Genomic DNA, 25,731 nt, shown 5'->3' with positions numbered 1-25,731 from the left:
CACTGGATGATGACTTAAAAAGCTGAAACTAATTGAATAACAATAATAAATCTAAATTAACACAGTCCACCTAGAAAAATTACCCTTCATTTACAAGAACTAAAGTCATGACAGTTCACATTTGTAGCCAATATTGAAGACAGAACAACACTTAACTGTCACAACAGTGAGGTGCATTCAAAACGTGAAAATAGTCATTTCACAGTGATAAATATTTCAATAATTTACCATCAAATTCAGACAAATTAACATAGTATATTTATTTTGGGTAGAAATTGTTCAGGGTGAATTAACTTTAAATGGCTATATAATCTGTAAGAAACAGTGAATTTAAAAGTGTCATTATCATTTCTTCCAGACGTTATTTTGCTACAAACATTCTGTTTACACTGTCAGAAAGAGTGTGAACAATATTTTGAATTTAAATGCGAATTTTGATATTTTTCAGGATCTCACCTTAAATTTCCATAAGAAAATTAAGTCAGTTTGTTATTCAGTATTTTCATTGCTACCTAAGATTCTCATAGAAACTGTAATGTACATTCAGAAATTATGTTTATTTGCTTGAGCGAAGAATATATTTCATAGAGTTGATAGTCAATTTTGACCATTTTGAAACTTTCTTTTATTTCTAGGGTACTGCCGGCTGGGGAACTGCTGCTGGTGTTGATGTAGACTTCGTTGCAGCAAGTATGAAGTCTCAAGGTACACTATTCTTTCTTAAACTTCCTGTCAAAGTTCAAAAAAATATTATTTGAGCTTCCAATTGGCAATTTCAGTTCACCAGCATTTTTATTTGTTTACTTGTTTGTTTACTTTTACTTTATGAGTGTCTGTTCTAACATACTTAAATTTAGCATCCAATAACTTCCTATTAAGTAGAACATGATTTCTTCTTTTTGCGTGCTCTGTTTTGATAACATGACTTCCATGAAGCCAGTCAGTAAGGTATAAGCTGAAGTTTCATCAGGGTGTATACTGCACCATGTAACAGAGATATACAATCAATATGAGTTGGGGACATGAAATTAGCATGAAGTGTACGGCATTCCTGGATATGCAAATGATTAGCATTTCAGCACAACTGCACAGATCAGGTAGAAGTAATGCCATCTTGCCATCTACATCTTGTATATAAGGATAGGTTACACTGTATGTTTCTCATTCGGAAATCGCATTTGAATGTTGGTTGTTTGTGAGAAGACCACGTTATGCCTCCTGTAACTCGGACAAATGTCTACCATCATAGGTCATAATTCAACAGTGGCAGGATTGTGGCCTTTCAAAACTGTTGTTTTTCATTCTAGGTAATTTGGACAGCAGCCATTATGTGTCTGATGTATTAAGAATGGTGGTTGTACCCTACTGTGAGGTCTCCACAATGTTATGTTTCAATGAGATAATGCAAGTCCACATATTGCTTGTGCTGTCATGACCTACCTCAATACAGAGGGTGTTTGAGTCTTGACAGGCTAGGGCATTCTCCAGATCTCTTATCCACGGGAACATCTGCTCATGGGTTGCTGAGAGACTGGCATGCCACCACTCACCAGCTACTACTATTGATGCACTCTGGCAATGCTTAGCTTGGTTAGAGCCATTGTTGCTGCCAGATGTGACAGCTTCGTGTAGTGCATTTTGTACCTTGTATACTCCCATATCACCAACAAATTTAATGATGTATTCTTCATATTATACTGTATGCACACAATAAGTGAAATTTCGTTATTTTCCACTCTTTCTAGTGTGCAATTTTAATGACCAGCTATGTATTTGGATGTGAAGTAATTGTGAAGCATTATCTGTCATTATAAAAATTATATTTATCATTGACATACATGTAGTGACAATGCCTGTAGTTAAACAGTTGTGGTTCTGTAAGCACACTGTACATATTGAAAATTGAAAGACAGTATACTCCCAATTATTCAGGATAATGTGAGGGAGAAGATCACAAATAATCGAAAAACACAAGTAATCGAGATATTTTCAATGTGTATTTTCGACAGCGTTTGCTGGACAGATACTGATTGCAGCGTCTCCAGCCAACATATGCACACCCTTAGGCATAGCTCAGTGTAGTCGTCTTCTGCTACCAGTCTGTATTAGCCAAACTAAAATGGGTGCATATGAAGTTGTGATTATTTGCACATTGTTTATGTCTATTCCTTTAATTCTGTTCCTTTAGTATAACAACACGTAAGATGCTAAGTATATAGAACAAAGCATGTAGACTCTAATTGCCCCTTATAAATGTTTGGTGTTTTGCACTTTAGTTTGTAACATCTGTCAGTATGGTAGTTCTGTATGTGTAGCTATTGCCACTCTCTGTCTAGCGAAGTTTCCCATCAGATACTTCGCAAAAGATGTCATTGCTTTAGTGACAGAAGTAAATACCTGTGATGTGATAAATCACAAGTTCATTATGGGTAAGGATGTCAAGAATGAGCAAATGTTATAAGCACTTTGTGAGCCAACAGACAACCAGAAACTGAAGAGAAGTTTATTGTGAGCATGAGAACAACATTCCAATCATAAACACAAGGGAATACGTAAACACAGTAGTATTTATTTAGTAAGTCTGAATGCTTCTTAAACATCATATAGCTCCACCAATATTTCATTCATCAATACTTGGAACTATTTCAGGAAAAGCCCATGACCAATTGTCAGATCTGAAAATGTGGTGAATTAAGATAGATGTACCCCTCAGCTGCCATACAATGACAAACTAGACAATATGCCATTTATTTAACTGCCTATGTACATTCAGTAATTAATATTATAGGAGAAGTAAGCAAAAGGAGTCTTAATACTCATAAGACCACATACTGATCAGCACTGTTACTTCTGCACAGTTGGTAATTGATTTATCCTCAAAAAGTATTCAAGTGTTAATAAACAAAATGTTGATACAATTATATAACAGTCATATCATTGAATGAGTCCACTGCACCATTGTTGTCCTTAGAGAATACCAGAGCTTTGCTTGGCTATCAAAGATTGGAAGTTCGTGGTGTAAGATTGTGTATAAAATTTGCATTGGCCTTTATACAACAGAAATCAGATGTTCATTTCTTCAGTATGCAGAGTGTGCTTACATAACTACAGCTGTGCAAATGTAGGCATTTTAAGCACAGTAATTGTTGTAATACACTAGTGTATGCCAGTGGTATATATAATTTATAAGTATTACATGTGCATATTTCATCGGCAGGTATGAACATTTTCTGTTCTTTTTATGTCAACAATATTTATCCTATTTGCAACAGTAGGTGTGAAATGTAATGGATTTCCATTTTTCTAGTTCCATAATTGATGCTATTGTGCTACCTTTGTCAGATGTGCTGTAATGACATTTTATGTGAGTATGTCAGGTACACATATGACATGTTGTGTGAGTACGTGCACCGCATGTTGCTATGCTTGCAGCCACATAGTGTACTGTATCTTGTGCAATCCACTATTATGTGCGTTGCCCAGTGGGTGTTCATGATTGAAGCAAGAAGCAAATAAAGTACTGTCCATTCAGCAGCTTCTGGTGATTTAGTAAGAAGCTCTTCAAATATTTACAGGCTGTGTACACCACCAGCATAAAATATTTAAAAATTTCATTGTTTGTTCCCTGTTCAGAGACAATGAACATACAGTTATTTTAATATTTTTTACAGGCAGTTATCCAGGATATTTATTTATACAAAACAGGTTTATTTTCTGTCTGTTGATTGGTATTTTTATTTCAAAATTATACTGTTAGTACAGGTTACTTTGCAACTATGAGATACAATCTGAAGATGTGTGACAGTGCCAGAAACTGGTCATTTTGAAATAAAAATAGTGATTGACAGACAGAAAATAAGCCTATTTTGTATATGATTATTTCATAAATAGTGCTCCTTGAACATGCTTTTTTTCAGCAAGTTCACATTCTTCTATTCTGGAGTTGTTCCATTAGGACCTGGTAACTCTGACCCATTTATCACCCATGTCGAAAGCAACTGATTTGCTGCTGCTCCTGTATACTTCTGTTTCATTACATTTGAAACTGTTATGCAACATGTAATTATTATTTCATTTTCTTGAAATGCTCCTATTGTGAACAACTTCTATTCCATGACAAATGTTATTCATAAAAAGGTTTCTGAGACAGGACAAATACAGTTTGGTGAATAGAGCAAATACACATAGAGATTAGAGCTTACCAACAAGGAAAAATTGTGTAAGTAAATCAAGGAGGGGAGGCTCTCACTTTATGTGCTATGCAGACAATAAGAAAGCAGTTGACAAGGAGATGGAAGAAACAGTAGGTACAACTGTTGACACCCAGGTTCCAGAATCATTTTGGATTGTTTTAACATTACGTCATTTTCCTCACTGTTTGATTACTCTAACTGGACAAAGTAATCCTTGGTGTTTATCTAGCCAATTATAAGAATGTCAACAATTTTGTTGGTAATCCAAGTTAAGATGTGATTGGTCTTTAGCGTGTATTGAAAGTATTGCCTGGGTGAATTCATCTTCTGTTATGTTATTCCTACTGTTGCGTTACAACTTCAAAGTTTATGGCAACTTGAATAGTACTAGGATATTCTAAATATTGTGAAGCAGTATCACTACTTTGAGTTGAATATAAAAATTTTATTATTGATGACTTCCTTAAGGTTATTTATTAGAAGCTCTTAATTCTTAACATTTTAATTATAAAGCTTGAGGGTATATCTATAATATTTGATCTTGGACCATAAAATCCGAAATTAGCCCTTGAAGCCATAACTGGACAGAAAATTAGATGAAAATAAAATAGTAATTCTCATTTAAAGATTAAGACCTGGATTCAGCAGAATCAGTAGCCAAATATGTGCATTATTAAATACAAGCTTACATAAATTAAATATAAAAGTGACCTCAGTGTCATTATGACATTAAACCCTAAAATTGACAGTTGAAGAAGAAGAGAGTTTAAATCAATCAAGACAATGAGAACAATGGGGCAGAGTGTGAGGGAGGGGGTTAGAAGGAAACTCATGGTAGAGAAAGCAGAGAAAAGGCAACATAAATAAGCAAAGTTTGTGTTACTTCCAAAGGAAGCAAATAGGATGTATTAGCCTTAAATCCACTTAATTTTTACTGCCAGCAAATCACAGGAGTTAGCAGTTGGAAGATTATAGGGCGAACAAACAGGAAGAAAAAGCTAGGAATACGTTTGTACATGATGAGAGGCCAGAAAATGTCATAACATTCACTTGTGTGAAGTAGCACAATGAATATCAGAACTTAATTTACTGTGGTCCATTGCAACCACTTGTAATTTAGACATGTGTAATGTGTTTACTGGAACTAGGCTCTTTTGTAAAACAACCCTATTAGCAGTCTCTTTCCACCAGCAGCCAGGTTGCATGAGGACAACAGCCAACCAGAACTCTTTCCATGAGCCAAGAAGTACAGACATCCTCAAATAACTTGAGGGCTGTTGTCAGTATCATACATGAAGACTTTCTTGTGGATTCCTACTCCCTTATAGGTACTTGGGGAACCATTTGAATAAATGTGGGTAACTACAGCTAGCACCTGTGAGACAAATAATGGAGTAGAGACTGACTGAAATGTGGTCTGAGGGGTGTCTTCAGAATTAATTTATGTTTTACTAATTTTTCAGAGCCAAATAAATGTAAAAGTTGATGTGTGGTTTGCTCTGTGTATTTTTATACTCGAGTGGAATCTGATTTATTGTAACTGCATATGATTTAAATAATATATTTCTTTCATTTGTGTTGCAGGAAAGCCAGAAGCCTCATTTCCTCGAAATACAGAAACACAGCACCTTCAGAGGCACACTCAGCATAGTTACCCAGATGTTCCACAACGAACTGCAGGTAGGATGTTTTCACCATGTTTTAAATGCTATTTAAGAGTATGCAGTTTATCTTCACTGCTTTTTGGAAGACTTGCGAAGAAATATAACTGCTGGTCATTATCTTGACTCTACAGCAGATTTCTGCATGTGATATTATCGCATTCATCTTAGGAACTCATTTAACCAATTAAGTGCTAAAAGTGTAATGTTAAAAGAAGATCCATTTTTCTGATCTATATCTGTACTTCAGGCGAGATAGTCAGGTTCCCATGCGAGGTCTGACTGAATTTGGATTACGTTGCTTGTATGTGTATTTTTAATTAATTAATTACTGCTGCATTAATATAAGCCCTGTCATTTCCTGCTGTAGAGGGGTATATGTACCATCAGGAACAAAGACATGAGGCTATTGTCTCAGATGTGTCCAATAATTCTAGTGCCCCTATTGTGCCTCTGTTCACTGTACAGCCAATTGAGACCTACGTTGCTACCTCTCACATTGCTGTTTCAGACTGCTATATAGTCAGATGAGCCCCTCTCTTGATGACCCTGTGTATTTTGTGTGGATTACATAGCAATTTCTTCCATAGGACTGTTGACACTATTTATTTGCAGTGAATTGGTTGCATATCTTATTGCATCTCATTCTGTTATTTTTATTCTGTCACATACAATAGCAAAATAGTTTTGTCCACAAATAAAAGATCTTAGACTGGTTCAGTTCAATGTTGAGCCATTCGCCTATTTACTTGGCACTTGGGGTATAATCATATTATTAAAACCATAGTATGGTACCTGTTGCCAAAATTACAACTAAAACTGTATTGCACTTTGCTTATATTCGTGGAAATGCATTATTTATGTGGCTGCAATGAGCTGATAGTAGTGCCTCGTGCAGTACTATGTAACAGTGATTAATTCTGTATGTTTTTGTGGAGTCACTTTGCTGAATAATGGAATATGTATTTTCAAGCTTCCAAAATGCAAACAGCTGGATCAGTGTGTGTGCTCTCTCTCTCTCTCTCTCTCTCTCTCTCTCTCTCTCTCCCTCCCCCTCCCACCCTCTCTCCCTCCCCCTCCCCCCTCCCTCCCTCCCTCTCCCTCCCACCCTCTCTCCCTCCCCCTCCCCCCTCCCTCCCTCCCTCTCCCTCCCTCCCTCCCTCCCTCCCTCCCTCCCTCCCTCCCTCCCTCTCCCTCTCACTTCCCCTCTCCCTCTCACTTCCCCTCTCTTAAGTCACCTTTGGAATTTAAAATACTTCCTTCTTATGAAGAAAAATTAATGGTTGGAAGAAAAGGATGAAGTGTATAAGTGATGTGGGAAAGAAAAGCAGCATAAGTTCAGACTCTAACATGCACTTTCTCTCTCCTAATACAAGACTCCTGTTTCAGAAGCTGGGAAGGCACACACCCAACATTTTCAGTTTTGATCCTGTACAAAAAAAATTGGCAGTTTATTTTACTTTAAAAATGCTTCCTAAACTAATGGCTGGTGTCCTGCAGACCTAGGAAAAATACTGAGTAAGCCATTTCAACACCTGCCTGATCCTCCTACTAAGTCCCGTAAACACTCAGTTAGTTGAAACTGATTGCAAGCCCATTGTTTAAAATTGTGGAGAAGACATGCATTGTCATCTGAAGGAGTGAGCGATTTGCTGAAGTAACCCATGGTTTTGTGGTTGTATTAAAATCTGTAAGAAACAATGCAACTGGCCTCCAGTGACCATTTGTATCATTCAGTTATAATAACTTGCTCATTAACATTCCAGTGACTAGAATGGTGAGTGCAAATTGTTATCCAGTCACAGTTCTTTCTCAGGCTCCCTGTGTTCAATGTATTGCCTCTTCTGTAGGCACACGCGACGTGCAGTGAAGCCGGGCATGCTCGGTGAGAATCAAAACACAGTTCCTGTTACAGAGGGCCCAGAGTGTGGAACATTAGGTTGGAAGAGGAAACAAACACAGTAGCTCCATATACTATTCTTTTTCTTTGAACAGGTAATTACAGTGTTCATTCTAAATAGAACCATTTCTCTTGCCGGCACTGCACTCCACCATCATAACTGCCGCCCAACATTGCCACTGCAAAAACCTACACTACCAAAAACACCACCCCTAAATATGACTTATTGATAAAGACTGCACATCATCAGATTGCATGAGCATGTGGCATGTTATGCACCAGCTCTCGCTCTCCCACTCCCAATCCCTCTCCCGTTCCCTCTCCTGCTCCTGCTCCCGCTCCCGCTCCCTCTTCCTCTTCCTCTTCCTCCCTCCCTCCCTCCCTCCCTCCCTCCCTCCCTCCCTCCCTCCCACCTCTCTCTCTCTCTCTCCGCCATCTCATACTTACAAAGGAATATTAATCGCACTATAATGTATAATGGTCACCATCAACCAGTCACTGTAAGATGAGCAGTGTATATAGTCCTTGCTGTATGCCCAAATATTTACAGACCCAACATTGTCCTTTTGTGAAGCAGAATCCATGACTCTCTGTAGTGTGTACCATACTGGACACACATGATTAGTTTGAAGCAGCTTCTAGCATAACTCTTCTGATGAAACCAGTTTTTTCCAGGCCTCCTTTGCCAGTGAGTGAATTCTCGAACTTTGGTGAAGTGTTGCCTTCTGTGCTGTTATTTGAGAGTAGGTATTGTGGTGAGTGTTCTGCTCCATTATCCCTTTGATGTTAGTGAACACTCCCAGTCTAAGTGAGCCTGCATTTAGTTCTGTTACATTAGGTTTTGTACCTTGCTGCTTTCATTGGAAAATTCACTGTAGCCACCACTGATCATTGTCATGAAGCACTGGTAATCAACTATTACACTGTTCAAGATCAATAGTGAATCATTTACAGTATACATTAAATATTATGACCAAGGAAAGTTGAATGTCCTCAGAATTTGGATGATTGAGCATCCTTTCTGTCATGCAAGTAGGAGTGTACCCCATTAAAATCCTGTAATGCATCAGAAATTGTAACTGTCTTCATCACTGAGTTATATTTTCTAACAATTTTCAACAAATCCTGCTAGTAATTGTGGTCTTGACATGTATGATTGTGCCATCTTATGCCACTACAGACAGCAATGCCTATTGCCGTCTGTAGTATGATTTGCTGAAAATTGTTAGAAAATATAATTCCGTCATCAAGACAGCGTACAAAACTCTTATCTGACTTTTTGTTGAAAACAGTCTGCAATTTTTGCCAAACATTTTAATAGAAACAAATATGGAATGGGTTTAAATAAGAGTTGTGTAATTTGTCATGGTTTTCTTTCATCAATACGAGAATGTTATAGACATACCCAACAAATTTTAACAGAAGAGACTCCTGAATACCCAGGTCACATCTTTTTGCTACAGCAGATTTGTTTTATACTGAATTCGTGCAGTCGTGTGATGTGCAGGAGTCCAGTGCATTGATCCTTACTTGTGGACAAGTATGCTAACATAGGGTTGGGATCAGCCACAACCAAAGTTTTTGAAGAAGCTCAGAATTATAAATTTATTGAGGTACAATAGAGTTGGTACTCGAGGACCATTTTAACTTGGTCTTTCATGACATTTTAATGAACACTGCAGTTTTGCACCTATATTTGTATGTGGGACCCAAGCAGGTCTGCTAAGTGGTTTCCCCAGAGCATTTCCTCAAGATTCATCTCATTGATGATATGGAGTTACTGAAGCAAAGGAGATGTGTTTGTGCTGTGAAATACCTGATCGGCTCAGTGTCCCTGAGTGCCCTCCGCTCTATGCTGTGCATGTACCCTGCAATAAGCAGGTCCAAAATGTCCAGGACACCCCTCTGCATGTGCAAAAGCTCAGGAATAAAGTGTCATTCTATGAGTATCCGTGTAACTGGGAATGCAAGAAAACAAATTAGCAGTTGTGGCAGTTAACAGAGATTGTACTGAATATCCTGTGGCTAAATGTACCACCCCCACTCTTCTGAGATAATGTCATAGGTCAGTGGGAAGAAGTACGTGACGTTGCTTGTTGTGTATTGATTTTGTTTTAGATTTAGACAAGAGGATAAAGGCTAATTTACCAACTATTCTGTGTTTTATTTCAATAAAAAGATGAATGTAGTATACAATTTTAGTAAATTGTCTCATTGTTTTCAAGTATCACTGGTCCAAAGTGATTTTTTTTTTTCAGAAACCAGAGTAGACAGTGTCTATACACTGAAGCAACAAAGCAACTGGTATAGGCATGTGTATTCAAATACAGAGATATGTAAACTGGAAGTATACGGTGCTGCAATTGGCAATGCCTGTATAAGACAACAAGTGTCTGTTGCAGTTGTTAGATCAGTTACTGCTCCCTACAGTGGCAGGTTATCAAGATTTAAGGGGAGCCGGAGGTGGTCAAATCCAAAAAAAATTACGATTTTCCCCCCCCCCCCCCCCTACTGAAAATTAATTGGAACATTCCTCTTTAATGTAAACTTTGAATTATTGTTCTACTCGCCCTAGAATTGGCGTTATTACCATTTTCCCCCACACCTGCAGAGGAAATGGGCGGCCGCTGAATGCATCTAACACCCTCTCGTGTCTCCCTGGCGAACTGCTTGGGATTTTCTCGGCCTGTTACGCATACAGCGCCTTATGTTACGCGTACAGCGAGTGTGCAAGGGTTGGCTACATTGTTTTCTGTGACAAATGAAGCGCTAAGAGCGTGGAACATCGTCTCTTTGCTGTTTACTGTTTCGAATTAGTTCAGTGTTGCGCCTGTCATTGGTAGTATTATACTTTTTGTGTAAAGCGTTGTTCTGGTTACGATGCCACGTTTTAGTAACCGTGTATACAAGAAGAGGAAGAACATAGGGAAAAGAAAATTAACACTAATACCAAGTTGCGATACTACAATTACTGAAACAGTGCATTCTTCTGCTAAGCAACACATGGCCGGCCATAGCCCTGTGACATCTTCTAGCAAGAAGCTGACTGGTGGAAGTGACAGATTTCATGAATATGTTAGTGACAGTGATGATATTAACGAAGTGCTGAATATTGGATTATTATCTTCTGTGCTGATAGAAAGTGTTCTGTGCAAAATGTGTTCAAGTGTAGGAGTGGGACTAGAGATAACAAAGCACTTTGGTTTAGCTTGTGAGATGAAGATAATCTGTGCATGTTGCAAGTATCAAGTGACTTTCTACAATTCACATGCCAGTCTCTTTGGTGAAAATGGACGATCTAGAGTGTTTGATGTGAATATTTGACTTGTGTATGGTCTTCGATCCATTGGAAAAGGGTCTGCTGCTGGTAAACTGCTTTGTGGTATTATGAACTTGCCATCACCTCCAAGCAAGTTTGGGTACTACTGTGAACTGGTAGGATCCTCTGTTGAAGATATGGCTTTGAAAACCATGAAGGAAGCAGTGGAGGAATCTGTAGAAATGAACGGTGGTTCTAGGGATTTGGTAGTGGCATTAGATGGTTCCTGGCAAAAGAGGGGTCATAAATCCCTGAATGGGGTTGTAACTGCTACTTGTGGTGATAGTGCAAAAGTGATAGATGTTGCAATATTATCAAAACATTGTAGGTGCAAAAATAAAATCAAAGGAGAGCACAGTGGGACCTGTGAGGCAAATTTTAGTGGATCAAGTGGAGCAATGGAAGTGGATGGAGTGAAACAAATTTTTGAACGTTCAGTTCCCAGATACAACGTTAGGTACAAATACTACCTTGGGGATGGTGACTCCAAAGGTTTCGAGACTATAGAGGAACTGAAACCATATGGAAATGAATTTGTAGTTGAAAAGTTGGAATGCGTTGGGCATGTGCAAAAGCGTATGGGTGCACGGCTTCGAAGGCTCAAACAGACTTTGGGTTCAAGTAAGCTCAGTGATGGAAAGTCAATAGGAGGGAGAGGCAAGCTTACTGATGAGGTGATTGAACGTCTACAGAGATACTATGGGTATGCTATAAGGCAAAATACTAGTAATGTTAGTGAGATGCGAAAAGCAGTGTGAGCATTGTTCCTTCATACTGCCTCTTCCAATTAATACCCTCAACACAGCCTGTGCCCAAAAGATTCCTGGTGCAAATATAATGCAAAAAAGGACTATGATCACAAACATGGTTTGCCAACAGCTGTAATAAATGCAATAAAACCAATTTTTCATGACTTAGCACAGCCAGAATTGTTACACAAATGTCTACACGGAAAGACACAGAATCCTAATGAGAGCGTAAACAATTTGATTTGGAAAGTGATTCCTAAAAGGGTGTTTGTAAGCATAAAAACACTGCACTTTGGCATTTATGATGCAATAGCAACCTACAACCAAGGGAACAGTGTGAAGTTCTGAAGGCATTAGGATTTACAGCTGGGATGAACACTGTACGAGCACTAAGAAATATTGACAGAGAAAGGATAAGAGGAGCAGAAAGAAGAGAAAGGCATATGAAGTATGATGGAACAACAGGCCAGAAAAGAAGACAGAAGAGGAAGCTTTTGGAGGATGAAGAAGAAGACCCTGATAATCCATCCTATAGTGCAGGAATGTATTGAGAAACTCTGATAGCCATTTCCCGTAAATTAGAATTTTTCGAATATAAGGAACATTTTCTCAAAATCTACTCAAGCTAGAGAGATGAAATTTTTATACAGCACTCCTAGTGGTCAAACTTACATTGTAATACAGCCATTTGGCAATATGTTCAGTAGTTTCATTTCAGTTTAATTATAAAGCAATTATTTGTAAAAAAAAATTGGGTCATTAATAAAAAAAATAATTGGAAGGAAACTAGAAAAGATACTCCAAAATCCCTCTGTCATAACTGCAATACTAAACCACTCTATATGTAAAAAAAATTCAAATTTTTCTATTTGGTAGTTTATTCATAAATGTTCCTCAAACTTAATGATTTTAATATGGGCAGCATAGGCACCTCCGGTTCCCCGTGAGTGAGTTTGAACGTGATGTTATCATCGGCACATATGTGATGGAGCACAGCATCTCCAAAGTAGCGATAAAGAGGGAATTTTCCCGAACAACCTTTTCATGAATGTACCGTGAATACGAGGAATCCCATAAAACATCAAATCTCCGACATCGTTGAGGATGGAGAAAGATCCTGCAAGAATGGCACCAATGATGACTGAAGAGAATCATTCAGTGTGAGAGAAATGCAACCCTTCTGCAAATTGCTGCAAATTTCAATGCTGGGCCATCAAAAATTGTCAGGGTGCAAACCATTCAACAAAAAATCGTCAACATGGGCTTTCAGAGCCGAAAGACCACTCGTGTACCCTTGATGACTGCACAACAAAAAGCTTTATGCCTTGCCTGGGCCCGTCAACACCAACACTGGACTGTTGATGTCTGGAAACATGTTGCCTGCTCAGACGAGCCTCATTTCAAATTGTATTGAGCGGATGGACGTGTACGGGTATGGAGACAACCTCTTGAATCCATTATCCATGAATCCTGCATGTTAGCAGGGGACTGTTCAAGTTGGTGGAAGCTCTGTAATGGTATAGGGTGTGTGCAGTTGGAATGATATGGGACCCTTGATATTTCTAGATACGACTCTGATAAGTGACATGTACATAAGCATCCTGTCTGATCACCTGCATCCATTCATGTCTATTGTGCATTCCGACCAACTTGCACAATTTCAGTAGGACAATGCGACACCCCACACATCCAGAATTGCTACAGAGTGGCTCCAGGAACACTCTTCTGAGTTTAAATACTTCCACTGGCCACCAAACTCCCCATACATGAACACTATTGAGCATACCTGATATGCCTTGCAACATGCTGTTCAGAAGAGATCCCCATCTCCTCATACTACTACAGATTTATGGACAGCCGTGCAGAATTCATGGTGTCAATTCCCTCCAACACTACTTCAGACATTAGTAGAGTCCATGCCACATCGTGTTGCAGCACTTCTGCGTGCTCACTGGGGCACTGAATGATATTAAGCAGTAGTACCAGTTTCTTTGGCTCTTCAGTGTAGATTTCAATGTGTTGGAGACAAATATTACATTTAAAATTGTCTCCTAGCTCAGGGTTACAAGTAAGTTGAGATTTTATGATTCACATATATTGATATCGTAATCAATAGGCTTTATACAGTAATTGAACTTAAGTAGTTTGTTCATGCCATTTCTTTCTCTCCCTCTCTTGGACGGTGTCTGTAGCATCTCTGTAGCATCCAGCTGACATCAGCCAATGTATCAGTAATCCATCATCCTGTATACCACTGTTCCATGAAAGAAATGTGCTGGCAGGATTGCTTGCCATGCTCATCACTGAATGCACCACAGTCCTCAGGGAACACCAAGGTGGGAATGAAGGAAGTGCATCTTCAGGGTATTTTTGCAGCCAGTGACTCTATGAGGATAAATAAATTTCTCCACAATGTTCCTGTAATTTTCAGCTCTCCTGTTTCCCAAGAACAATGTCGTCATGTTGTGAAAACACTGCCACGCATGCAGTTGATCAGGGTTTAGAGTGGATTCAAAGTGTATGTCCCCCAGCAGCTGGCATATCTGTGGATATCCTCTTTGTGATCTTTCCTGTACTGAGTCATAGAAATGTCTTACAAAGATACTGAAAGGCTGCTTCATTTATGTGCACAGCTTTAACACATGCTGTTGTAGTCCCAACTTAATGTGCAATGGTGGGAGAGAAATTATGTTGATTCCCTAGAGGTTCTTTGGCAGTATTTTTTGACCCACGCACCAGAGCTTTTCGTTTAGGCCATTCCCTCTGTTTGTTGTGTTTTTTCTCTTGCACAACTGTCCCACTCACACAGATAGCAGCCGTATCCAGCGTAATCCCCTTGCAAACTCAACAGCATCACAGTAACTTGGAAATTTCCATTTACCAGCCTTGCATGCCTATTGTAAGTAGCTCAGTTTACAGTGGATTTCAACATGGTATAACTTTCTTTAGTTAAGGCAGCATATGCGACAGAGATGGATGGCCTTTCATTACTATTGTAACAGTATTGCATTCAGGCTTATTTTTGAGCCATCTATAAAGTGTCTCCAGTTATCTAGTTTGTATGTAATGTTCAGGTCTTCCTACAAACTGTCTGTGTCACTGCAGAATGTAATGTAGTTTTCAGTACTGAAATGACACGCAAGCTTTTCCTGACACTCCCTCAACACAGTCACACGGAGATTCTGCTATTTCAGTTGTGAGGTCAAGAGTTCCGTTTTACGGTTTGAAAGATCTAAATCGCTGATCAGATCGCAGTGTTCATACTTTGTGATTTTGTGTGGTGTAAAGCAGTGTTGCCAATTGTTCTGTAAGTGTCCACCTCTCTTACTCACAGCAGAGCAACCCTTCTCACAATGCCTTTGCATGTAGTTCTTATAATGTCCCATAGGTGTGATTGTGAAATGTAAATACATTATCACAATTAACAAAATGTTCTGGGCTATTATGCCATTGTTGAATGGATTTCACCTTAAAACTGAACATTTCATCCCCATCTGTGGAGGACATTTTCAAGGGGTCATAGCTTCTTTGAATGTCAGATTCACACCCTGGCTCGCTACCAGGCTTCAGCAAAATTCCGTTTCCATGCAGTGGCACGACTTCACATGTTTTTGAGCGCAATTGGCCGCTGTGGACTTCTGTTGTTTGCTGTTGCTATCACCCCATGGTGGAAGACTTGTACACATCAGCATCATTCAATTTCACACCCTCCTCCTTCCTAGTGAACTTAACGGGGTGTTTTACAATCTCTGTGGCCTCTCTGTATAACTTTTCATGATATCCACTTGTAGCTGCCAGTACTTGAGGCTTATCAAAATGAATGTGGTGGTCTCCTGGCTGCAAAGCATATTCCACAACACCTGATCTGTCAGTCTCCCCTCTTCTACAATTGCCCTTGTGCTCTTCTAGTCATTTTTTGACAATTCTTTCTGTAGTACCCACGTACACCTCCCCACAACTACACGGAATTTCGATAGGAAGGAGAGGGACATGAAATTGAATGACATTTGGAGTCCAGTGCTGACGTCCAGTGCTGACGATGATGTGTACCAGCCTTCCACCATGGGGTGACAGCAACAGGACAGTGGCAGATGACCGGCCAACAGCGCTCGCCCATTCAAAATGTGATGTTAAGCCACTGCATGGAAGCACGCAGAAGTGGAATTTTGCTGAATCAGTAGTGAGCCAGAGTGTGAATCAGATATTCAAAGATTTTACGATCCCCCTTGAAAATGTCCTCCATAGATGTGGCTGAAATGTTGAGTTTTAAGGTGAAATAAATTCAACCATGGCATACTAGCCTGGAACATTTTATTAACTGTGACGTTTCCAGACATGAAAGTGTACATTTTACATGTAAATACATTATGTACTTGTAACCCAGAGCTAGGAGACAATTTTAACCTTGATATTTGTGTTTAGCCCATCTAAATCTATAAAGTATGGCTACTTAAGTTCTTGTGGAGCAACTCTAGGAGGTGATGGGCCAACACAGCAGTGTTCGGAGTAAATTTGGGATAGTAAGCAATTTTACCTAAAAATACTTGAAGTACTTTGACATTCGTAGGACGAGGCAGAACTGTGACCATGACAGCTTGATGACGTAAAGGCTTAACACCATTCTGAGGAACCTCACACCCCAAATACGCAGTGGATGGCCGAAGAAGTGTGACTTTGCCAAGTTGCATTTCAACCCTGCAGTAAGAAAGACTGTGAAGAAGGTGCATAAGTTAAATGGGTGCCCTTGCCACAACGAAGTCGAGTTAGTTCATGCATCCTGGAATGGACATTGCCAGTTGTTCCAAAAATTGCTGAAAAATCACAATGGCATTAGCCACACTGTACAGGAGGCACTGATCATGGCACAGTCCGAACGGCGTGTTAATCACAAGGAGCCGTTTAGAATCATCCTCCATTGGAACCTGTAAATAGGCTTCAGATAAATCAGTTTTGGAGAAAAACTGGCCCCTGGTGAGTTTAGCTAATAACTTGTCCACATGGGACAAATGGTATGTATCAGTGATAGATTGAGCATTAACTGAAACTTTTAAATTCACCACAAAGGTGAATCTGACCAGTCGGTTTTGTAACAGTAACGAGAGAGGTTGACCACTCACTGAATGTAATAGGGCATAGGCTGTGTAACACCCAGCAATGTCAGCCCATCTGAGTCCAATTCTGGTTTCACTTCCTCGTGTAAAGCCACTGGAATAGAGCACACATGGTTTCAGGGTAATGTAGGCCACAAAAATTTGTGGCACAACCTAACCCAGCCAAGAAAAGAGACAAGGATTCAGAATACAGAGAATCTAACTGCTGGTAACTACCTGGTCAGAAATGAAGTGCGTCATATCTGAAATGGAAAAACCAAAAGCATTGAAAGCATCCAGATCGAATAAATTTGTGGTGTCAGCATCATCAAGTACCAAAAAGTCAAGAAACAAGCCATAAATTGCCCCAAAATTGGAATATGCTGCTTGTTGTAACTCACCAAATGTCAAGTAACCAAGGACAACACCAGAGGTCCCAAATCCAAATAAGTTTGTGAGTTCAGTAATTTGTCAGCTGCATCCTTGTCCACTTGTAGTCTGAGCACTTTGTCCACCACTCACACTTCAATAACCAATGCCCAGTTACCGTCTATATCCATGTCTGCTGGAGGAGGTTGGGAATGACACGTGCAGTCTGTTTTCCTACAGTTGCTGCAAGTTGCCTAGCACTTAGGGCACACATTCCTGTCATGTTACATGAAATATTATGGGCAAGATGGAAGCGTGGAGTGCTGCCATTGCTGCTGCTGCTGCTGCTGCTGCTGTTGCTGCTATTTGGCATGTTGCTGTCCAGTGCCCCATTTGTACAGCTGCCTCATCGTCCTCCCCCAAGAACTGACTCATGCCACACAACAAGGAACAGAAGCCACTGTGGCAATGTCACACCAAGTCTCAGTCTGATCACTAGCAGTACGAGATATCTTGAAACATTGAACAATATTTAACACTTCAGGAAGATGGATTGTCATACTGTAGTGCACATTGACACACCTCCTTATCAGATGCCGACCAGATGATGGTGTCACAGAAGACAGAATCAGCATAGGAATCATGATGAGCATTGGTAACAAACTGACATTGCAACTGAAGCCATGGAGTTCAGCCACCTGACCCCAGTAGGTTAGGCTGTTTATGACAATGCTAGAACTCCACACACTAAACTGGCATGCCTGAGTTTACTGTGATAATTTGACAATTAAAAATTTCATCGAATGAAAGTGACACAGGTTCCTGGAGTGGGATAATTGGCCCAACAACCAGTAGATCTGAGGAGAAATACAAGAAAGGAACAAAGCCTTACACATATTTGCATCAGTGGCATCAAAAGCAAGCAAGTGTTGCTGAAGCTGCTTCTCATAAGCCTCCCAGTCTTCAGCCTTGTCATTGTAAAGGGGAGAATGGATGGCAAGTACGCTGACAGCATGAAAGCTTGCATAGTCAGTGTGGCTCACAAGCTCATGATAGCAACTGTAAGAGCCTTCTGCTGCTTGAGGAGTGATTGGAGCATCCCTACATGGACAGAAGAACCAAAGGAGCAACCAAATAGGCTGAACATGCAGAAGTGAACACCAACACATCGCCACTTGTATCATACTGTAAGACACGAACAAGAGCCCAGCCACAATGAACCAAAGTTCATCTTCTTCCACATATAAGCAAACAACAGTTGAAAACATCGAAACAATACAGGCAGTTGCTGACAATAGGTATGAACGCAATATGAGAGTGAGTGCCTGCTGCCCTGTGCTTATATACAGGAGGGCTGCAGTAAATGGTGCAGTGGATGCCGTACTGTGTGCACAAGTCATGTGGACCACTGGAGGTAGCCTCTGGTAGCTGGTCCAGTATTTGAACTGTAGCATGTTGGTGGCCTGGTGCTGTGGCGTGTATCCAGGTATTATGTACAGGGTTATAGCAGCCATAATTTCAACTCTCAGTTTTTCTGTGGAATCCCTGCCTTGCAAATATCGGACGATGCCATTGTTGTTGATCCCTTGATGTGTTATTGTATGATACACAGAAATATCACCAATGATGTTTGTAGCAGAATCTGTTAGAGTAGTTTGCAGGCCCTTGATACTGTTGTTTGAAATCTATCTTCCTCCAGGCCCCCCACCTCTTTTGAAAAATCATTTTTTGATATTTATGTACATTATCTGTACCAAAAAAATAATCATTACAATCCTGATTAGCTTTTGCATTATTTTTACTGGTAACACAGTCTAGTTTTGAATCAGTGTTATGTTGATCTTCCTCTGCTCTTTCTTTCCTTTTATCAGGTTGCCAACTCTTTGTGGCGTCTTTTTCTGTAGAAAATTCATCCAATATTTTCAGTGTTTCTTCAGAAGTCATCCTAAATGACTACAGTACATGTGTGGTTACACTATGATCACAAATGTCAAATGAAATCACTAAGCACACCAAATAACACTTGTAGTAGCAGAACTATGCTGTAATGTTAAACTTCTTATGTGACCAGCTGTGTAGGAAATGATATGCACCAGCAATGACCGACCACTATTCGCAGTAACATAGTAAACATGTAATAAAATGTGCTGAATAGAATAACACTTGCTCTATTCAACATACAAGATAACAGAAATGAATAACAGACATAATAATCACATACTTTGTTGAATAATGCTACCACGCTTAGAAAATAAAGTTGGGATATTCCATACAGAAGTATGCCTGCTCGAGGGCTAAAGGTACTTCATGATTTTATTGTGGTCTAAGCGGTTGAGATACCCTTGCCTGCTTTGTTGTTTTTCCTGATCATGTCTCCAGATTCAGTCTTCCTAAACAACCACCAAATTATGATGCCAAAGTATATGCAATACTTAAGGCAATTGAATATGGAATGGATGAAATTCCTCATCTCCTCTGACTATTGTTACTGTAGCTTCATTAACTAACTCTTTTCTTTGTTGATACATTTTTACTGTGCATGTTCTTATAAAATTGTAACCTTGATCAGCCATTTGCTCCACACCCTATTCAGAGTACAATTCAGTTGTCTATCTCTGAGAGTTTCCACTTTTTTGGAGAAGGAGGAGGAGAAGGGGTTGGCTGACTGAGTGGAGCCTAACGAATGCATATGAAATCCAAGACATGTGTTATAGTTGTCTATAAGTCAGTTGTAATTACATATCTGTTGTCTTTCTAATATCTTCCTGTTCATACTCTGTCTGGAAGAACTTGATTGTTGTTGTTATTTTGAAGGATTTATCCCCCACTTTTTTAGGAAATCCTCAATACAAACGTGTTGTATTAAGTACCCAGTGGATTACATTTGATCAGTGCCTTATTGTTTACTGATACTGTTGCCTTATCTAATTGACTGTATTATAGTATTTGCAGATAGTATGCTATTTCAACATTTTTTTAAATCCTACCTAATTATAGGTGCAGAAGGAGTCACGTCACCACATCTAGTGAGGAAGCAACACTACCTGTAAGGAAGGGTGAGTATATTGGAATATATTTAAAAGGAAATATTTAATCTGAAGTCAAATATAATTTGATATCATTCAAAATGAATTTAAAGTTTTTAATTCTAAACAGTAAAATCGTACAGATAATTGAATTACGAAATTCAGTTTCCAGAATAGACTGTAATTTGATGACGATGATGACACCACCACCACCACCAACAACAACAACAACAACAACAACAGTCACCACTAACTTCATACTTACTTGACAGAGAGAAATCTAGATGTGCATTATAAAAAAAAAAAAAAAACTAACAGAAAATAGGTTACTGGCAGATTTCCTTTGACATGTTGTTGTTTGACCTCTTACTTTTTTCCTCTTCCTCTAACTTCCCCTATATATCTCCATTACTTTTACTCCAAGAGACAAAAATCTTTTATTCCTTAGCTGAATACTGACTTTTTAATATCCCACCACTCCAACGATATGCAGACTGATCCAGAATGGTGGTGATGATATATCTGTGAAGCAGATAGTTACACATTTTGCTGTCATGACTTCAGGGGCCACAGCAAACCTGTCACATGGGGATGACTGTTGGTTTGCTACAGGAAATAAATATGCAACCCAGTGGCTGGACCAACAGTTGATATTCCCTTATTGAAACTTCTATATGCTGCTTCAGTAAATATAACTGTTATTTTGCTTTCTAGACTATGTTTTTGAGCTCATGTTTAATTGTTTATTGTTGTGGATGACGATTTTGCTTTTGCTAATTGGTACTGACCTCAGTTGGCATTACTTGTAGTCATAACAGAGCTTCTGCCGCGTTTTCACCCATTAGCTTAGCATCGATTTTATTTTCCACTTGCTATGTAGTTTGTGGCAGTGTTGTCTACTGTGGCCGTGCCATGAGAAGTCAGCCCTGTACATGTATACAACATGGGTAGTGAAGTCATTGCAGCAACCATAAGGTGTCTTGTTGTTTGGGTGGTAAGTGGGCCAATATTGGTAGTTCAGGCTGTAGCGTTTGTGCCAACTGACATGCGTACAAGCTGCTGTAGCATAACCTGACATGGAGGCAGTAGTTTGTTTTAAGCTACTACACAGAATTCTTCTTGTCGATATTAGGTAGCCATAGTGCTTGTCTGTTGTGGAACAGTTGAAAGAGTTAACCATTTCAATAGGAGAAGGTTATTGCTCCTTTCACCTCTGGCAATGGTTTGCTAATGTGAAAAATGTCAAGTTGCACTGTGGCTGTGAGTCCAACTGTAACCTGCTCCCATAACTGGCTGGGTAAGTCAGTTCAAAAATTGGAGGAAGGCAAGGCATAATACCCCCAACAGGACTGTACCTGGTCAAGTAGTGTGGTGTTAAAATCAACCTTCAGGTTTAAAAGTTTTCATGAGTTGTGAAATAAATTCCTGTACTCAAATTTTTTATTACTTTGTGTCATATAATTGCCTTATTCTGACATATTTAGTCCTCAAAAAATCTTTTCTTTTATTATTATTATTGTGTCATAAACATACAGGTTTTTCTTGTAAGAAAAGTAATACATAACTGCAGTTGTATAGGGATTTGTTAAGAGTGGTATAATGTGAATTTTAATGAGAAATATAATTCTTCAGGGTTTAGGCAGTTATGTTCTGCAAAGGAAAAAATCTTCTGTACAATATTGTGAGAAAAATGTGTTGGTTAACTTATTTTGAAATGCTCATTATTTAGTAATATTTTTATTTCTGCTCTGTAGATGATTTTATGTACATACTTTCCATTTGATTATCCTGCTTTCCAGTTTTGTTTTAAAACAGTAAATGTACTCAGTCTTATTGTATAATAAATAACTAGTATTGTTTAATACTTATCTATACCACTTCATTTCAGTAAGAATTTAATTAGGAAATATCACTTCTCTGTCAGTTGCAAACCTGTCGTAAGAGTTATGGAGGAACTAAAGGTGTAAAGCATAGGAAATATTGCCATGAGCTCTGGTACATACGATGCGGTGTAGTGGTTAGCATCACCAGCTGGCATGCTATGGGTTGGACAGTGAAAATAAGAGCAGTCACAGATTTTCTGGCTCTGAGAACAAAGTCTGAGAACAACAACTCTACAGCTGAGAAAGAGTGCCTTGCAGTTTTTTTTACCATCAACAAGTTCCATCCATATTTATTTGCAAATAAATATTTTTCAAAGAGAGAGTATCAACAGCAGTTGAGAGATATATACCACATAAATTAATAAGTGATGGCACTGATCCCCCATGGTACACAAAACGGGTCAAATCAGTGTTACGGAAGCTATGAAAAAAGCATGCCAAATTTAAAAGAACGCAAAATCCCCAAGATTGGCAAAGTTTTACAGAAGTTCAAAATATAGCGCGTACTTCAATGCGAGATGCTTTTAATAATTTCCACAACTAAATTCTGTCTTGAAATCTGGCAGAAAACCCAAAGAGATTCTGGTCATACATAAAGCACACCAGTGGCAAGACGCAGTCAATACCTTCACTGCACGATAACAATGGTGAAGTCACTGATGACAGTGCCACTAAAGCAGAGTTATTAAACACAGTTTTCTGAAACTCCTTCACCAAAGAAGACGAAGTAAATATTCCTGAATTCCAATCAAGAACAACTGCCAAGATGAGACACATAGAAGTAAATATCCTCCGAGTAACGAAGAAGCTTAAATCACTTAATAAAGGCAAGGCCTCCGGTCCAGATTGTATACCAGTCAGGTTCCTCTCAGAGTATGCTGATAAAATAGCTCCATATTTAGCAATTATATACAACCACTCACTCACAGAAAGATCTGTACCTAAAGGCTGGAAAATTGCCAAAAAGGGAAGTAGGAGTAATCCGCTGAATTACAGGCCTGTATCATTAACGTCGATTTGCAGTAGGGTTTTGGAACATATACTGTATTCGAACATTATGAAGTACCTTGAAGAAAATGATTTATTGACACATAGTCAGCATGGATTCAGAAAATATCGTTCTTGTGAAACACAACTAGCTCTTTATACTCATGGAGTAATAAGTGCTATCGACAGGGCATGTCAAATTGATTCCATATTTTTAGATTCATCACAAGTGTCTTCTAACCAAACTGCATGCCTACAGAGTAACGCCTCAGTTGTGCGATTTCCTGTCAGAAAGGTCACAGTTCTAAGTAATAGACGGAAAGTCATCGAGTAAAACAGAAGTAATATCCGGCGTTCCCCAAGGAAGTGTTATAGGCCCTCTATTGTTCCTGATCTATATTAACGACATAGGAGACAATCTAAGTAGTCGTCTTAAATTGTTTGCAGATGATGCTGTCATTTACCATCTTGTAAAGTCATCAGATGATCAAAATGAATTGCAAAATGATTTAGATAAGATATCTGTATGGTGCGAAAAGTGGCAATTGACCCTGAATAAGGAAAAGTGTGAAGTTATTCATATGAGTTCTAAAAGGAATCAGCTAGATTTCGATTACGCACTAAGTCACACAAAACTGAAGGCTGTAAATTCAACTAAATACTTAGGGATTACAATTACAAATAACCTAAATTGGAATGATCACATAGATAATATTGTGGGTAGAGCAAACCAAAGACTGTGATTCATTGGCAGAACACTTAGAAGGTGCAACAGGTCTACTAAAGAGACTGCTTACATTACACTTGTCTGCCCTATTCTGGAGTATTGCTGTGCGGTGTGGGATCCACATCAGGTGGGACTGACGGATGACGTTGAAAAAGTACAAAGAAGAGCAGCTTGTTTTGTATTATCGCGAAATAGTGGAGATAGTGTCACAGGCATGATACGTGAATTGGAGTGGCAGTCATTAAAACAAAGGCATTTTTCATTGCGATGGGATCTTCTCGTGAAATTTCAATCACCAGTTTTCTCCTCCAATTGCAAAAACATTCTGTTGGCACCCACCTACGTAGGAAGAAATGATCATCATGATAAAATAAGAGAAATCAGGGCTCGCACAAAAAAATTTAAGTGCTCATTTTTCCCATGTGCCATTCGAGAGTGGAACGGTAGAGAGACAGCTTGAAGGTGGCTCATTGAACCTTCTGCCAGGCACTTTATTGTGAATAGCAGAGTAGTCACATAGATGTAGATATAGAAAAGTTTATACGTTTGACATATTCCTGTGTTGTGTTTTACGACAATACACCATCTTAGCATTCAGGTGGTACCTTTCTCACATTCTTAAATATGTAGCTGTTTGAAACTTCGTGGAAGATTGAAACTTTGTGTCAGACTGGGGCTTGAACAAGGGGATCTATGCCTTTTGCGGGCAAGTGCTCCACCAACTGAGCTACCCAAGCACAACTCGTGACCCGTCTGCACAAATTTACTTCTGCCAGTACCTCATCACCATCGGGTTGTGAGGTGTGCTCAGGTAGTTCCATTGGCAGAGCACTTGTCTGCGAAAAGCAAAGGTCCTGGGTTTGAAAACCTGTCCGACACACACTTTTAATCTGGCAGGAAGTTTGATATCAGTGCTCACTCTGCTGCAGAGTGAAACTTCATACTGGGTGCACCTGTGTGTTTCCTGTACCTTACAAGAGTTGTGACATTTGGGGATATCCAGCTTCCTTCCTCCTGAAATAAGACATTGTATTTACCTGGAAATTTCTACCAGATTGTACTTCTCTACCAACTAATATATCATTTAAAGTTGATTAATTATTTTATGTCATGTAACAAATTCATTTTAATTTGTTGCAGGTCCAGATGTTAGAAGAAACTGGTTCCTTTTGTAAATATGTAAGATATCTGTTACATTGTAAACAATAATAAATCTGCTTAAAACAACCTGGCTTCAATGGTTTCTGCCCCTCAAAACACTTCCCTTGTAACTTCTACTTGCTCATTCCCTTCCTTTACTACTTAATAACTTCAGATCAGGATGGTACTGGGAGAGCTGAAGAATTTGAAGACTGATTCCTCTTTAGCTCCAGGTAATTCTTGTCAGATGTAGATTGCTATATTTGTAGCCATTGAGTCTGTTATTTTGGATACTATTGTTAGGTCACAGAAGGCTATGACAGGCTGTTTCAGCTTGTGTGCTGCCCACTTGGGGACAGCTGGACAGACACTGGCACAGGTGGGAAGGGGTGGGCATATGGCTAACACACAGGCAGTCTTGCTGCACACACAGTTGCACTCCACTGGCCGAGAGAACGAGTGAACAAAGGCAGTGGTGGTCAATCGGTTCGCATGTGCACATAAGACATGCATAGGGCTGTCTGGCAATGTGCTTACGTTACCTGTGCCTTCCCCCAAGTGCGATGAGGGGCGGGCAGCAATGCCCTTGCCCCATGTGGCAGTGTTGGAACAGCCTGACCTATGAAATATAATATCTAATAATGACTTATCAGATATTTTATAACACAACTTAAATTGTTTCTGATT

General features: G+C 39.3%; 1 protein-coding gene across 1 annotated transcript in view; it reads left to right on the top strand.

Annotated features, from left to right (window-relative positions):
- Positions 1 to 25,131, top strand: part of LOC124722110 — a 127,035-nt gene extending 101,904 nt beyond the window's left edge. The window contains exons 10-13 of the mRNA XM_047247312.1: positions 636 to 705; positions 5,778 to 5,873; positions 20,279 to 20,337; positions 25,045 to 25,131. Coding sequence (XP_047103268.1) covers positions 636 to 705; positions 5,778 to 5,873; positions 20,279 to 20,331 — 219 coding nt within the window. The 3' untranslated portion in view covers positions 20,332 to 20,337; positions 25,045 to 25,131. The remainder of the gene's footprint in view (positions 1 to 635; positions 706 to 5,777; positions 5,874 to 20,278; positions 20,338 to 25,044) is intronic.
- The last annotated feature ends 600 nt before the right edge of the window (positions 25,132 to 25,731 follow it).

Source organism: Schistocerca piceifrons, chromosome X (assembly GCF_021461385.2).
Source record: "Schistocerca piceifrons isolate TAMUIC-IGC-003096 chromosome X, iqSchPice1.1, whole genome shotgun sequence".
In the NCBI taxonomy this organism is placed as follows: Eukaryota; Metazoa; Arthropoda; class Insecta; order Orthoptera; family Acrididae; genus Schistocerca; species Schistocerca piceifrons.
Note: the sequence above shows the minus strand (reverse complement) of the source record. Positions and strands in the feature narration are given on the sequence as shown.